General features: G+C 45.0%; 1 protein-coding gene across 2 annotated transcripts in view; it reads left to right on the forward strand.

Moving 5' to 3' along the window:
- The window catches only part of ATP8B2 (ATPase phospholipid transporting 8B2), a 363866-nt gene that overhangs the window by 238751 nt on the left and 109069 nt on the right, over window positions 1-16046 (forward strand). For both annotated transcript variants that reach the window (XM_085638856.1, XM_085638855.1), the window contains 3 exons: window positions 859-1047; window positions 1180-1295; window positions 2206-2370. In XM_085638856.1, coding sequence (XP_085494982.1) covers window positions 859-1047; window positions 1180-1295; window positions 2206-2370 — 470 coding nt within the window. The remainder of the gene's footprint in view (window positions 1-858; window positions 1048-1179; window positions 1296-2205; window positions 2371-16046) is intronic.

Here is a 16046-nt window from a genome sequence, read left to right on the forward strand (position 1 = left end):
TGTTTTTATAGGTCCTAAGTTTTCTAAATGGCGTTTTAAGTACATTCAACTGTTGTTTTTAGCACTACAGAATATTGGGCAAGTTTACCTGCTTATTTTAACTTCAATTTTTAAATACACCTGCTGTCTGTTTGAGATGTTATAGAGTTCCCTTTTCCATTGAGGGCAAATGTTGCTTTGACATTTTTGTAATTGTGTTTTATAAACTTTTATGATTTATTTTATTCAAATCAAATATAATTATTGATGAAACATGCTTACCAGTAATTGACTTACCAGTAGTTTATCCATATCTACAAACACCCTTAGGGGGCCATCAGCATAATTATTGATGTTTAAAGGGACCAATGGTATCATGTTTCTGCAGCTTATGAGTTCAGAAGACACAAAATCTGTTGGTTCTTTTCTGCATGCAGTCAAAAATAATGCCATGCAGTCAGTTGTAGAACTGCTGCAATGGAGAAGACTAGCCATATTGAACATTGCTCAAGAGACGTTTCTGAATTCACACTGCTCTTGTCTGAGTTAGCAGCTTTGCATTGCATTCAACTTGCAAAATCGAAGTCCACGAATGAGTTACTTTTCTGGAATGGGTAGCTTTAAAGTAAACTCATCTGTAAACATCGCCAAGAGTAAAGCATGCTGAATTGTCAATCTTCTAGGGTTGTTGTAATCTTCTGGATAGGCTGGACCTGAAATAGAGAGTTCAATGCTCTTTTTGTCAATCTATGCTATAGTTCAGAGTGAAATATTTTTCAGAATTCCAGAGTGCCTTTTTAAAAGATTGATGTTGAAGAACTTCTCCTTACATTTCACTCACGAGGCATGTTGTCCTATTTGTGTACATTTCGTTCTCAGGTGAGCTCTATTACAAAGCACAGTCTCCCGATGAAGGGGCTCTTGTCACAGCAGCCCGTAACTTTGGATTTGTATTTCGTTCTCGAACCCCGAAGACCATCACTGTTCATGAGATGGGGAAACCCATTACCTATCAACTCCTAGCTATTCTAGACTTCAACAATGTGCGGAAAAGGATGTCTGTTATAGGTAAGTCTGAAAAGGTGGTGAGTGGATAAGGGATTTAAATCTGACAGCGCTCATCGTGACAAGGTGATGATTGGTGATAGGGTTAAAGGTATATAAGCTTTATTTTGTGCTTTTTCTCCTGACTTTTCACAGTTCGCAATCCAGAGGGAAAGATACGTTTGTACTGTAAAGGGGCTGACACCCTCCTGTTTGAGAGGCTACACCCGAGTAATCAGGAACTTATGAACACCACCACCGATCACTTGAATGTGAGTGGAGTAGAAATGTATTCAATGTGCATGTGTAAAGTATTATAAGTGTGTCTTGTGCATGTGTGTTTGTTTGAGACCTATATCAGCTGTGTGCTTAAGAGCTTGTCTGTGAACTGGCTAAAATCGCCCATTAATAATTCTCCCATGCCCAATGCTTCTGACATCCCTTGGCTTGACCTCTTTTCTGCATGCCATTTCCTTACTTGGCCTAGACTTTTTCAATGTACGTCCCTCTGCATTTCGACTACCAAGATATGAGCCAGTGTATCATAAATGGACCTCAGTCTCTCAATGCAAAAATTGTAACCTAGTCTCTTTCACTTAATCAGAGATTCTGCGAATGGGAAGCAGCAGTGATTTTCTTTGGATTTTACTTAATGTGCTATTTATCTTTAGTGCTGTGAGGTGGGTGTCTCCTCTTGTTGCTGAATATATTTGTACGGAAGCAGGTGCCCATGGTTCTTTGTGGTAATCTTGTAATTAGTGCTGGTGGTGCTATTTCAGCTTGCTTAGTTAGCATAACATTGGCAATTTTGGGAAATGTTAATTCTGAAGTTTGCCTTTGTGCTAGACTGCGTCACAACATATTTGATTAGTGAATATTTGTTGGTCAGTGTTTTTGATTTTGAAGATTTTTGGGCTTGCATTTTTGTGGACAATGTTTAGCTCGTATGTTTTTAAAAATAGAATCCTTTAGATTGCGAACTAGACAATGTAGTCCTACCAGGATCCATCAGCATTGACATAAAATACAGTCTATGCTTTCATACTAAATTCCTTTCTTTTCATTTCTGTGCATGCATTTTAGTATCTAATCCTCTGGTTCCTTCTGTTTGAAATCCTATGTGTTGTATATTGTCCTCTCTTACTGGGGGAATTTTATATAGATATTTCCTTTCCTTTACAGGAATATGCAGGAGAAGGTTTGCGAACACTGGTTTTGGCCTACCGAGACCTGGAAGAGGAGCACTATGAGCAATGGGCAGAACAGCTCCTTCATGCTAGCTGTTCCTTAGAAGGTCGTGAGGATAGGCTTGCTGCTGTCTACGAAGAAATTGAGCGTGACATGATGGTACCAAGCGAGCTCCTTACTGGTTGCTTTGACACTGGGTGTGTGCTTGTGTGTCTGTTCATGTTGGTAGGGAACAATGTATCTGTCTTTTGGTGCCAGCAAGTGAACGTGTACCTTTTATCATCACATCCTTCCCTGATTTAGCATGTGTGTTAGTCTACCGGGCAGGCTGTGGCAAAGCATATTTTCATCAGGATTTGTGCGAACCTACTTTGGCAGTACACACTTGTGGGTCTCTTTAGTCATGCGTTTCTGAACTAGTGTGCATTCACTGGCCCCAGTGGTGAGTGTCAAAGTCCTCCTAGCTCCATCCCTATCCTCACCAAAACATTCTATATCTACCTTACTTTGGGCTACCTAAGGACACCAAATAATGAAAAGAACTTTGGATTTTGGTGTTTTCAGACACTGATCTTGATAGCTAAACCTTGGAGTTAGGTTCAGGTAGATGGCTTGCAGAGCCTGAGATGGGTGTTAAATTGAGAAGTCAATTTAGTCACCTGAATTCATGTTAAACCTACCAAAAGCATACTTAAAATTGTGTTTGACTATAAAATGAGCATCACTCCCCTCTAGCGGCCAATATGATAAGGTTTGAGGTTGCATTTCTGTCATTTTGCTTGGTTGTTGTGCCAAGAAGTATTTGTCTCTCCTGTACCTGGCTGTTGCTGAAGGTTCAGTAGTCTACCCAGTGTTGAGCATGTTTTTCTGGCTGCCTAATTAGAGAGGATTCCACTGTAGGGTGCTCTTTCTGTGTCTGGAGATGCTAGTGTGCCACTTGAGTTCAGTTAATTTCTGGAGCTTGTGACCTAAAGGACTTCTCTTCTTCTAAGTAAACTTAGAACTAATAAGTGTCTATATTGATTATTTCTAAGTAATGTTGTGTAGCCTTGAGAGTTGATGGGTGTTAGAAGAGGAGTCAATAAGCTAGCTGTGGTTAAAAGTCCATACGTACATACGGTTCAGTCATCTGTTGATAAAGCATAAGATATAAGATGGTACGTGGCAGAATATGTTTTCTAAACGTTTTCTGCTACATAATTAGTATATTTTGGTTTAAATAAAATCAAAATGTTCCTTACTTTGGAACTCAGAGACATTCATTTTTCATTCTCTAGTACTGAATCTTTCATGTATTCAGTGCTTGAATCATTGCCAGTCATCAGGCTGGAAATCCCTGGTAACCATAAATATTAGTAAATTGTGTTAAAATTGCCATAGACCTCAACCACATTGTTTAGTAGTACATCCATCTTATTTGAAACAATCTGAACTTTGGCCAATGAGGTGGGAAGTGCTAAGCTTTCCTATTCCCCTACTACCTGTCGTGTGTGACGGAGTCATTGTAAAGAGATCTGCTTTAACTATTTATTGGCTTTATCTTGATACTTTTTTTGGTCTGTTCTGGAGCTTAGCAAACCCCATATTCAGCTTAAAGTGTACTGTAACTTTTTGTGGTGATTTTTCTGGGCAATATCGATTTTTCTGAACTGGAGAGACCCTTTCTCAGTCACCAACTGTCATCACGACTGACAGGGATAAATAACGTCATGTCCTGCTCTACCTTTGTCCAGAAAAGGATCTACACTGATAACACAAAATGAGCAGTGCATGCTTTGCCTTTATCCTGTGCTCAAGGCTGCATGCTGCAACATTTAGACATTTTTTCCATCAAAGACCCCTCAGGATAGGGAGTGCATGTTGGCTCTGTATGTACAAGAAAGGAAGAAATAGCTTTCTTACAAGGGGGAATCTTCATCTATGTTGTGATTCACCTTAAAGTGCTCCCCCAAGCACATCCACAAAGGTGGCACAAAAGCAAAAACGTGGAGTTTCCAATGCTGGACTTACATACTAAAGGACCTGCAGCAACCTCCCATTAGAAAAAGACCAGTGTTTCTTCATAAAATCTCTCCAGACAGAACAAACTTCGGCTTTTGCAAAAACCTGTGTAAAAATCAAACTCCATTCATGTCCTGACTGAAATCCAGTCCCCAACGGTGGCTTCCATGTTAATATACCAACGGCAAGAGAGAAACCCACCATCATCAACAAAACTCCCATTGTCTCCTGTGGAGGAGGTATCATCGACGTCTGAAGCAATCCTCAACCAGACCCTTGTCAACGACCAGACATCCGTCAAGCCCAACCTTTCTAAATCACCTATGAGGTCTACCTTGCCTACAACATCTTCACCTCTAAAGTTGACAACAAGTCTTCCCACCAAAATTCTGCATTCAGAATGGGAAATGCCTATAGCTCTGCATATTTGGACATGTGTTACATGCTGGAGTTTGAGGGAGATGCCTGGTATGAAGAGTATCTTTATCAGAACAGAACTGTCGGCTCCAGACTATTTTGTAACTGATAACCCTCCTCAGTCCTATGCATCTCGTCTTTGCTTAGCAGACTTTGACGTCATGCAGGTGTCTGTTGCATTTTTGCCAACTCTACAACAGATGATGGGCATCTTTGAAAGATTGCTCCCTCACCAGCCTACCACAACACCTATATTCGCCCAGCCTCAGTCGCCCACACCACCACTGCTACCAATACCACCTTCTTCATATCTGACAGACCAGCCTCCAAGGTTCATCACTCTACCACTGGTCCTACCAATTCCTGAAGGTATGGGAGAAGAGTCAAACTACTAGATGGTGGCGGTGATGAGACGTAGTATGATTATGGCATACCGAAGGAAAGAGACAAGTCCCCCATACAGCCAGACCCACCTCTGGATGACATAGCCCTTTTCCATGCGCGGATCTAAAGATCAGCTACAAAATGGAATCTCTCAATGACTTTGGTGAGTAGAAATGTTTCCTGTAGGACTTTGAGGAGCAGCTACACAAGGCTATTTGTTCCATATCTATAGTAGACTGTGTTTGGTTGAAAGGCCTAAAATAATACAAACGCCAGCCAGTGTTTCAACTGTGGTGCCTCGTTTAGAAAATAAGTACAGGGGTCCTGATTTGGCTAGAGTCTGGCTTACGAGCCATCCCTTTCCAGACTGTTATAATATCTGCGGTCCAGTGCAGATCAGAGAACCTGATTGTGTCATTGTCAGAATTTGGCAGTTTTGGGTCGTTATGATTCCTAGATGAGGCATGACATCTCCCGACTAATCGACCTCCTACCGGAGGATAAGAGGTAGACTGCTAGAACCATCATCATAGAGGGTACAACAACATCAGCAGGAATCACTTCGATGCTACAGTGGACTTGTCAAATCCAGGTTTTCGCCAGAGCAGCTTATTTAAGAAGGCAAGGATGACTTAGATCTACAGTTGTCTGCCCGGAAATACAAGCAAAAATACTAAATATGCCCTTTGATGGAATTACTGTATTTGAAATCGTGTTATTTGTACCTTGCAGAATAATAAAACAGATGCAGAAATGGCAAATACTGTAGACACCCTCCAGTTCTGTCATTCTGGCTTAACAGCTGTTCGTGTCTCACAAAGATTCCATGCCTATAGGGTAGGCTTGATTCAGTGCGAAGGTGAAGGCTGGCTTTATTATACTCCAAGGCAGCCCAATACGACCACAGCTATGTGCACAACAGAACATTTCTGCATGACCTACCAAAAGCACATAACTATGGGAGGGGGTGAAACCGGACTAATGGGTTTTTTAATTGAGATCAGCAGTTAATTAATGGCAGCCAAAGGACTCCAGATCTCCTTAAGCATTTTGTCACAAAGAGTTAATGACTGTCAGGGGAAAAAGAATATCCGGTCAAATGATAGTAAATGTTTCCCATTAAGAGTAAATATCTTGACAAGCCGGTCCAATGCCCGCTCATTCAAAAGCATTCTGCAGAAAACAAGGCCAAGCTGCATTGCTAGCTTGGCTAATATCTCCTTTCAGGAGCGGTCTTTCTTCCAGGTACACCGATAAGGACAACGTAAGCACTCAGGTTAAAATCCAATTAATGGATATGTGTAGGATCCAGAGTTCTTATGTGCTTCACTCTTTTTAATAATTAACCTTACAATGGGGTTTTTCTGATTGGATGTGCTTTCAAAGGAATATAACCAACCAAAATGACGGGCTTGGAGGAGCGGACATTTCTCTAGGTGAGCTCTTCTCCAGCCTGTTTCAATAAGAAATTCAAAACATGCACAATGTCTGCCATCACAGTTTCCCCACCCCTTTCCAGGTACCAACTGTACCAGCATCCTCAAGCTGATCTATACATGTTGTCAGTTTTCGCTGACCATACTTGTTGGATAAGTGAGACAAATTGGCCTTAAAGTCCTCGGATCATCCAGCGTCTCCTTTATTTATCCACGTTATCATCCAAGATATTCTTCCATCAAAAGTGGGTGATGTCAATCATATCAATCAGTGAGAATCACTCTTATGTGGGGTACAAGTATTCGAGAATCACTACAAAGTTCCCAAAGAATTAGATATCAGACTTGATACATCATTTCTATTGTCACCAAAATATGGTGTTCTGTTTTCCTTGTCATATGTTATCCTAGCAAATGGGTTAAAGGCAACATTGATTTTGGAGTATCAGTCCTACAGAAAAACAGCATTGCAGCTGCTCCTGGGCCCAGCAGAGGAATAATGGTAGCTGAGAGTTTCGTCCTAAAGAAGAGATCCATCCTGCAATACGATCTCCATACCAGCCAGACCGTGACTGAGTGGAGCTGCATATAAACACCACGCCTACTTGCTGACATATGCTCTATGGAGCTCTTCTCCCAAATTAGTCAGCATACTGGTGACTCCTAAAAATGAAATCCAGTGTGCTGAGGAAAGATGTCTCAGCCTAAACCTACAGATTTCAACCCATGCAGTTACTGTAGAAACCTGGTGTTGGTCATATACCCTCACCTAGCCTGGTGGTTCAGGCTTCAGCCAGCAAGGTGAACCCCAATTTATTTGGAAACCAAATGTTCTGCAGGAGGCTTCTAACTGCAGTTTCCTCTGAACCTTTCGAATAAATTCCAAGTGCCAGACTATATCCGGAAAGCCTCTACAGCAGGGCTCCAGTGTGCTGACAGGTGGACCCTTGGAGCTCTACAGTGACTCTGTTCTGCCCTGAAAGACGGAGTGGAGCTACAAATCAGCGCCACCACTGCGCACTGACATACGGTCTGCCCTTTCTGAACATTTGAATGCAAATCTGGGGCTCTGCTCCCCTTTTTTCTCATTGAATGGAAAAGTTTGTTCTCTGAAAAAAATTAAACCCAGTGTGCAAGGGGAAAATGTCCCTTCTCAGAACAGCAGGATTTAAACCTTGCTGTGACTACTGAAAACAGATGTTTGTGACAAATCCACACCAAATATGTCTTTGGTGCTTGGCCCTGGAACATGACTCAAGGTCGTATGGGAATATGCCATTTGCAACCTGAAGGTGATCCAGAAACATGAAGTGAAGCTGTATGTTGCCTAAATTCGTAAGAAACCATGCTCTAAGCGCGGACTTGTTTCTACTTTCAAGGCCATTCATTCGACAGGTCCTCTTCACAGTTGAAGTCTTCTGTAAAAGTCAAAGTCTAAGTCAAAACAGAAGCACAAGAAGGCCAAGTGGGACTCATCCCATCTACTATTTACCCTCAGAGAAGTTGCGTGGGTGCTGCACTGTCTCCCTCCCGATCTTCTGTGGAGGAGCCAATTCCACAATTGGTCCTGGAATTGATGTATCCAATGTTCCCAGGGTAATCGCAGATACTACTATTGAGATCTTAAGAGAGGCCATTTTGCGCATCTTTGGTACTTCTCTGGTTCCCTCTGTTGAGCCTTTGGACCCCAAAGATCTGCATCTGCCTCGAGTTGTATTACTGCTGTTGGATTAGTCTATGCTGCAATCTGTGCCCTCGAACCGACTTGAAGTCCCGCTCTGACTTTGGTGCCCCCTTCGATTTGTGCCACAATGTGTGCTCGTGCCCTCAACACCTGCCCCTATTACGCCGGCACCGTAAAAAGTAACATTTACTGATAGCAGTGTCCGACTCCGAGCCATTTGTGTCTGAGCATAAATGAGGCTGCATCCTTAATTCACCCAATTGTACATGGTCCTCTCATGCAGTCAGATTCAGGCTCAACATTGGCTCTATTGCAGAGCCGCTGTCAGCTTTTTGGCTCGGATTCAGATCAAAACCAGCCATCACTTGGGGATGACAGTGGAGATGATGGGTATGATTTACCATCTCATGATAATGTCTACCTATACGTGAACCTACTGGAGTCTAATAGGTCCGATTCCTCTCCTTATACTGGGTTGACTTCCCACCCTAAGCCACCAAAATAAGGAAGCACTTCCTTTGTTGTGGTGATTAGCCGTGCACATGAGATCTTGAACCAATAACTTTCTTCTCTGGAAGTTAAACTATATGTTCGAGGCATATGAGCTGCAGATCACATACTTTAGCATAGATCGCCATCTGGTGTTAGGCCTGGATGTTTGCACTTGTTTTTGTCTTAGAAAAGTCTTTGGAAGTCCTCTGGATGATAGTGCGCATGGGCATCGGCTCCATCTTCAGATTGTTTTTTTCCGCCATCGGGCTCGGATGTGTTTCTCGTGCTCCAGTTCGGTACCGTGAACAATACAACTTTCGACGCAGAATCCTTCACCTTTCTCTGGTATTGTTTTTGATCGCGATTCCTAATCGACGCGCATCTTCAACTTCGAAGTCTTCGGTTCCGCTCGTTGACGAAGACCTTCAGGCCTACCTAGGCCACAGCACGTGGCTCATGGAAAGGACTCCACGTCTAGCTCGACGAATCATGGCTCTCTCGGCGACATCCATTCCCGACGACATCTTCCACGAGGGCGTCGATGTACCAGAGAAGGAACGGGCCAAACAACACCTCGGCAACGACTCCGAAGATGACTCCGATGTCGAAGACATCACTCCTGGGCAGCGGGTCATAAGTACTGACATCGACCCCCCCTCCCTAAAACCCCCAAAAAGGCTTTGGTGACACCTTCTCCTTCGGACCTAGGTGCTCACCGGGACACTACTTCTCACGTCCTGCCTCCGGGCCCGTCAAAGAAGTCTTCAGCTAAGCTTTCAGGCCACTTGGGATCGAGTCAGCCTGCTGTCGGAGCCGACACCAAGACCACGGCACCAAAAAAGAAACTCTCTTCCTCCACTGTGCTGACTACCACATTGACACCGAAACATACTGGTACCCGCCATCGGCTCCGAAAAAACCATCGGAACCAAGTACAACACCACCGGCACCGAAAAAACCCTCGGAACCGAAACAACAACCGGTCCCGCAGGCCCCCTCAGACTAAAAAACCTCACGCTCTCAAGCCTAAAGAGCACAGATCCGCTACGAAATCGGTGCCGCGTAAGCCGTGGGCACTGAAAAAATCGGCACCGAAAGGTCAACCTCAAACAGAAGAACTTTTTCAACCAGATCCACTGCAAAAACACTTAAGGACCCTAAAACAGGGCAACTCACTATAAGCCCTAAGAAGAGACCAATGGACATGCCTCTACCGGCTCCATCTCCACCAAAGAAGAGGGACATTGCAACATCCCTTCACCACCTCCTCCTCTGCCTCCCCCTCCACATCACTCCCCTTCTCCACCCTCTTCTCCTCCACCAGCAGATGATGATACCACCTCAGATGATGGGACGGGTGGGTGCAGACGATGACCCAGATCCTAGTCCGCCTTCAACCCCAGACCCATGGGATGATAATACACCAGACGTCCCCAATATACCACAAAAGGACATCTATCCCTCTAGACCTTCCCCTCCAGAGGACACCATGGGTTTCAACCAACTCATTTATAGGGCTTCACAATACCACGGGGTGGATTTACACACCGACCCTGTGGAGGAAGATTTCTTAATGGACACATTTGATACAGCCCAAAAGTCCACTTCTGTTCTTCCTATGTTAAAGGGAGTCATTAGACACGCCCCAGAGGTGTTCAAAGACACTGTTAGGGCTAGGGTTATTAACCCCAGGATTGAGAATAAGTATAAATCTGCCCCAGCAAACCCTATATACATCAGGGGACAAATACCATTGGATTCCTTAGTGGTCTCCACTGCCAGAAAAAGGGCCAATTCACAAACATCGGGGGATGCACCACCACCTGACAAAGAATCAAAGCTCTTAGACGCCTCTGGCAAGCGTACAGCGTCACAAGCAGCTAATATATGGCGCATAACTAACACTCAAGCACTGTTGGCCAGATACGATAGGGCACACTATGATGAATTAGAAACCCTATTGCAACACCTCCCTGATAAATATAAAACTAAGGCCAACGACCTCATACAGGACGGTAAGCTCATCACCAACACCTCCCATTTGGTGCGCTCTAGATGTTGCAGACACTCCCTCAAGAGCCATCAACACAAGTGTCCTGTTACGTAGGCATGCATGGCTACGCATTTCAGGGTTTAAGCCAGAGGTGCAAACTTCAATCCTTAACCAGCCATTTGACCAAAAACACCTCTTTGGTCCTGCGGTGGATTCATCTCTGGAAAAGATGAAGAAAGACACTGACACAGCCAAATCAATGGGAGCTTTGCAATCGCAAGCTCTCAGGCGTTCTTTTCGTCGCTACTCATACAGAGGCACCTCCAGAGGCTATTCCTCTGACAACCCCTCCACATCTTATAAGGCTCCCGCCCAAACCACATTCACCAAAGAGGAGGCTATAGAGGCAACAATTACAAAGGTAGAGGCAAAACCAACAACAGTCGATCCGCCTCCAACCCTACCCAATGACTTGCCTCCACTTCCCCCGGACCATCCCACTCCGGTCAGGGGAAGATTACTACAGTTCCTACCTGTCTGGAACAACATCACTACCGACAGGTGGGTGAGACAAATAGTTCAGTCAGGTTATTGTCTGGAACTCACCTCTACCCCCCAAACATACCACCCAGACAACGTCCAATGTCAACAGAACATTTAGCACTATTAAAGCAGGAGGTAATCTCCCTCCTACAAAAACATGCAATAGAGCCAGTTCCCCTGTATCAGAAAAACACAGGGGTTTACTCCCTGGATTTCCTCATTCCAAAGAAGGACGGCTCTCTGAGACCCATCCTGGACCTCAGACCCCTTTACCTGTACATACAATCAGACTACTTTCACATGGTAACCCTTCAACAAGTCCTTCCTCTTCTCACACAGGATGATTTCCTTGCCACTCTAGATCATAAGGACGCCTACTTTCATATTCCCATTCACACCTCTCACAGGAAATATCTCTGGTTTGTAGTGGACGGTCAGCACTACCAATTCATGGTACTCCCATTCGGGGTCACCACAGCACCCAGGGTTTTCACCAAGTGTCTAGCAGTAGTTGCAGCTCACCTGCGAAGACAACAGATTCATGTCTTCCCCTACCTAGACGACTGGCTAATAAAAGCCAAGTCATACGACCAGTGTGTACACCACACTCACGCCACAATCCAACTGCTTCATGACTTAGGGTTTACCATAAACCACGCAAAGTCTCGCCTACAACCGTCCCACACACAAAAATACCTTGGTGCGACAATAAACAACTCAAAAGAACTTGCATATCCCAGTCCAACCAGGATAGCAAGCATACAAAGCCTCAAAGTTTCTACCGCAACACTCTCTCCCAGCTCGAGTGTTCATTCAGCTAATAGGGATGATGGCCTCTTGCATATTCATAGTACCTCACGCAAGACTCCAGATGCGTCCTCTACAGGAATGTTTAGCACATCAGTGGAACCAGGCTCAAGGTCAGCTAACAGATCTGGTGTTGGTGGACGGTCGCACGCATCGCTCTCTGCAGTGGTGGAACACCAAAAACCTTTCCAAAGGGCAACCGTTCATCGAGCCTGTTACACAGATTGTGCTAACAGCGGACGCATCACTCTCCGGCTGGGGAGCTCATCTAGTACATCACACCATGCAGGGCAGGTGGACACCTCAACAAAGGTTACTCCACATCAATTACCTGGCGTTACTAGCCATATTTCTAGCATTAAATTAAAGTCCTTCCAGATACACATTCTGGGCAAAGTTGTCCTACTCCGCACCGACAATATGACAGCAATGTATTACATACAGAAACAAGGCAGGACACACTCCCTGCAACTCTCCCAACTAGCATAAAGCATTTGGAGATGGGCTATTCCACAGAACATTTTTCTCCTGGCCCAACACGTTCCAGGAGTTCAAAACAGCATAGCAGATCTGTTAAGTCGTCAGACGGAACAGATTCACGAGTGGGAACTTCATCCGCAAGTTCTTCAACCATTTTTTCAAACTTGGGGGCAACCAGAGATAGATATGTTCGCCACATAATAAAACACCAAATGCCCAAGCTTCGCCGCCAGATATCAACACCCATTGTCTAGAGGCAATGCGATATGGATGAATTGGTCAGGCAAATTTGCGTACGCCTTTCCACCTCTCCCACTCATTCCACTAGTGGTGCGAAAACTGCAGCAACACTCACTGACACTCATCCTAGTTGCTCCAACCTCATCCTAGTTTCTCCAACATGGGCCAGACAACCGTGGTACACCATGTTACTGGAACTATCTGTAGTCCCGCACCAAAAACGAAATCTCTCCCCACATCTCTTAACCCAGAGCCATGGAGAGATCAGACACCCGGACACAGCACAGCTCAACATAGCGATCTGGCTCCTGAGGTCATAGAGTTTGGTTACCTTAACCTACCCCCTGACTGTATCAATGTTATAAAAGAAGCTAGACGACCCACCACTAGAGCCTGCTACGCAGTCAAGTGGAAAAGATTTGTGATATATTGTACCAACAACACTATCAATCCATTAGATGTGTCTATTCAACACATCATATGTTACTTACTACATCTTCAACAATTTAATCTGGCATACACATATATTAGGTTACACCTTGCTGCAATAGCAGCCTACTTACTAAATAGACAACATCTATCAATGTTTAGAGTACCTGCCATCAAAGCATTTATGGAAGGCCTCAAAAGAATAATTCCTCCAAGGGTACCACCCTCACCAGTGTGGAACTTAAATATTGTTCTCACAAGATTAATGGTCCCTCCATTTGAACCTCTGCATACTTGCGAGTTGCATTTTCTTACATGGAAAGTCGCTTTCCTTGTAGCCATCACTTCCCTTAGAAGAGTCCGTGAATAGCAGGCACTAACTATTCAAGAACCATTTATTCAACTCCATCACAACAAAGTGGTCCTCAGGACAGATCCCAAATTCCTCCCTAAAGTCTTTTCTCCGTTTCATCTCAGACTGTAGAGTTGCCATTATTCTTCTCGCAACCATAGTCAGTCGCAGAAAGAGCTCTTCATACTCTAGATGTAAAGAGATCACTCCTTTATTATATTGAAAGAACAAAGACTTTTCGCAAAACAAAACAGCTTTTCGTGTCCTCACCAGCACATAAAGGCAATCCCATATCATAATCTGGTATTGCAAGATGGATCGTCAAATGCATACAAATTTTCTATCACAAAACAATTATCCATTCCTCCTAAAGCCCACTCTACCAGAAAGATTGGGGCTTCCATGGCATTTTTAGGGAACATTCCCTTAAATGACATCTGCAAAGCAGCTACATGGTCTACACCGCACACATTCACAAAACATTATTGTGTAGATGTGCAAACGCAACAACAAGCTAGTGTGTGCCAGGCTGTACTCAAAACACTATTTCAAACTACTGCAACAGATACTGGTGGTCACCGCTAAGGAGGAGTACTGCTATATAATCTATGCTAAAGTATGTGATCTGCAGCTCATATGCCTCGAACGGAAAATGCTACTTACCAGTATGCATCTGTTCTTGGCATGTAGAGCTGTAGATCCACATACGCCCACCCACCTCCCCGGTTACCTTTATCTGTTCCAGTATTATCTTATTTAAATACAGCACACATGGGCATCATGTTCTGTTTCTCACAAAACTCCATTTCATTGCTGGCGAAAAAACAATCAAAAGATGGAGCTGATGCCCATGCGCACTATTATCCAGAGGGGGAGTCACCTATCTTGTGACTTCCAAAGACTTTTCTAAGACAAAAACAAGTACAAACATCAAAGCCCAACACCAGATGGCGATCTATGCTAATGTATGTGGATCTGCAGCTCTACATGCCAAGAACAGATGCATACTGATTCGGAATCTGGAATCTGGGGAAGGAAGTTTCAGGGTGCCCCTAAATACTAGAGTTAGGGGTGTTACAGGTAGGTGAAGGGCAGGGACCAATGGGTCCCTGTCCTGGGGTGGGTACACCCCCTATCCTGCCTCTCTCCTGTGGGAGGGGGGCAGTAGCCTAGTCCTGATTGGGCAGGGCTTCCCATCTTCAAGATGGCGAGAGCCCGGAGATGTGCTTCACCTCGCCTCCCCCACCTGAGGGGTGGGGTTGGCAGGCTGGCACATCCCCTGGCCTCATTTGGGGTTTCTGGCCAAGCTTCCTGCCAGAGTGGGGGGTTGCAGTGGCCTGGGGAAGCTCACAGAGGCGGCATGCCTTTGAAGCTTCCCCCTGCCCATCCTGGGGGAGGAGATCTAGCACCTCGCCCAGGATGTGCATTGTTGCAGGCCCAGGAGAGCAGGGGCTCTCCTACCCAGGGGTCCAGCAACATGTCTGCTGTGTGGCAGCCTCTCAGACCAGACGTGGATTGTAGGTTAAGTTTCAGGGGGCATCTCCAAGATGCCCTCTGGGGTGCTTGGTACATTAAATCCCACACTGGCATCAGTGTGGGTTTAGTGTGCTGAGAGGTTTGATACCAAACTTCTCACTCTTCAGTGTTGCCATTATGGTGCTGTGAAGTTCGTGTTTGACGAGCTCTCAGCACCATGTACTCTTAAATGGCAGCACTGCACTTACAGTGCCCAGGAATGGACCTGGGTACTGTAGGTGCACAGGGCTCCTGCTCCTCTGCCCACACCACTGGCATAGGGCACCCAGCTAGAGGGGTGGCTGATGTATGCCAGGGCAGTGTAGGTGATGGGTATGGCACACAGGGATGTGTGCCATGTCGACTCTTTGTTTTGTCTTGTACCCAGACACTCAGCCTGCAAGGGCAGTGTGTGTGTATGTTAGGGTACAGGGCCTCTAAGGGTGGCACAATGAGTGCTGCAGGCCTTAGAGGCCTTCCCTGGTCCCAAGGCCCTGGGTACCTAGGGTACAATTTACCAGGGGCTGACATGTGGCCAGGGTTTGCCAATTTGGGTGTTAGGTTTTTAGGGAAGGAACTTAGGCCCTGGGCACCTGATTGGCAGGAGTCCAGGGCACACTCAGTCAAAGTACATTCAGCAATTCAGCAAAAAGTGGGGGCATACCATGCAAGAAAGATGGCACTTTCTCACACTCCCCACTTCCTCTAAAGTTCTCTTCGACTGCCAATCCGTACCGGGAACTTCACTGGCTCCCTATTGAGCGCCGCATCCAATTCAAAGCACGGTTAGGTTCGTAAATGTCTATCTAATACCAGCCCTCCCTATCTTAGGTCTCTGGTGTCATCTTATACACCTAGTCTATCCTTGCAGTCAAGTAATATTGACCTTGCTTTGGTTCCTAGAATAAGGCGATCCCGGCAAAGAGGCCCAACCTTCTACTTTTTAGGCCGAAAGCTATGGAATTTCCTTCCCTTGGATCGGAGGGCATGTCGCTCCCTTCTGACTCTATGTAAGAGGCTGAAAACCTGGTTGTACTAAACCTCTTGGAATAGGAACCATCT

Source organism: Triturus cristatus, chromosome 12 (genome assembly GCF_964204655.1).
Source record: "Triturus cristatus chromosome 12, aTriCri1.1, whole genome shotgun sequence".
Lineage (NCBI taxonomy): Eukaryota > Metazoa > Chordata > Amphibia > Caudata > Salamandridae > Triturus > Triturus cristatus.